We start from the raw sequence: 831 nt of genomic DNA, 5'->3' as shown, positions 1-831 counted from the left end.
CAATCCCCACTAAACCCTCATCTCACCAATTATGTCTTTAGGTCTCAATGCTACTTCATTAGCTTGAAGCTTGTATGACATAAGTTTACCAATTATCTTCGCACTCACAATTCGAAATCGCCTTTGCAAACCAAGACAGTACACTTGTGTATTTTGTGGAACATTCGAACTTGTCAATATTCTCTTTCAAGTAACGTCATTGCATGCAAATCGAACTTGCATGCCTTGTCCTTGCAACCAACCTTAAAATGACATTTACATGACCTTTTTACTCTTATCTCAAACAGCTCTTTTAGAGCCAACATGTTCAAAGTTCGTTTGAACTCGACCTTCGAGGAAAACATTCTTCCTTTGTATAAGTGATCATCGGCACATGTCGACTTCGTAGTGGTAATTGTTTGGAAAGAGAACCTTTCTACATTTGGAATTAGCCACATATGAGATATCCCTGCATTTTCCCTTTCCTGATAACTATCATCGAGCAATGTCTAAGGAGAACGAATCCTGTTCTCACCAGCGATGGGGTTATTGTATATGGGGTCATCACACTAAACATCTCCTACATCAATACCTCCAACGGGTTCCGTTTCGCATTCAACATTATTGCAAATTGGAATGTCACTGTCATAAAGCCAGTCATCATGCCATTCATCATGCCCATCATCTGAATTGTCTTCAAATCTATCTTCACTGGCATGAAACAAATACTCATTTCCCTCATCAAATGCAATATTATCCTTGAGCGTCATAGTGTCACCCTCCAACGTCACAGTGTTGTCCTCAAGTGTCGTAATCTCATTTGAAAATGGCATTACACCCTCTACAATTTCA

General features: G+C 39.5%; 1 protein-coding gene across 1 annotated transcript in view; it reads right to left on the bottom strand.

Annotated features, from left to right (window-relative positions):
- LOC110427558 (receptor-like protein 1) overlaps positions 1 to 812 on the bottom strand; it is a 16,137-nt gene extending 15,325 nt beyond the window's left edge. Inside the window, exon 1 of the mRNA XM_089785509.1 lies at positions 572 to 812. Coding sequence (XP_089641635.1) covers positions 572 to 812 — 241 coding nt within the window. The remainder of the gene's footprint in view (positions 1 to 571) is intronic.
- Between the last annotated feature and the right edge of the window lie 19 nt (positions 813 to 831).

The sequence above is a fragment of the Theobroma umbraticum genome, unplaced genomic scaffold, assembly GCF_002168275.2.
Source record: "Theobroma umbraticum cultivar Fairchild unplaced genomic scaffold, ASM216827v3 scaffold_106.0, whole genome shotgun sequence".
NCBI classification, from domain to species: domain Eukaryota; kingdom Viridiplantae; phylum Streptophyta; class Magnoliopsida; order Malvales; family Malvaceae; genus Theobroma; species Theobroma umbraticum.
This window is presented reverse-complemented; position numbering and strand designations above follow the sequence as displayed.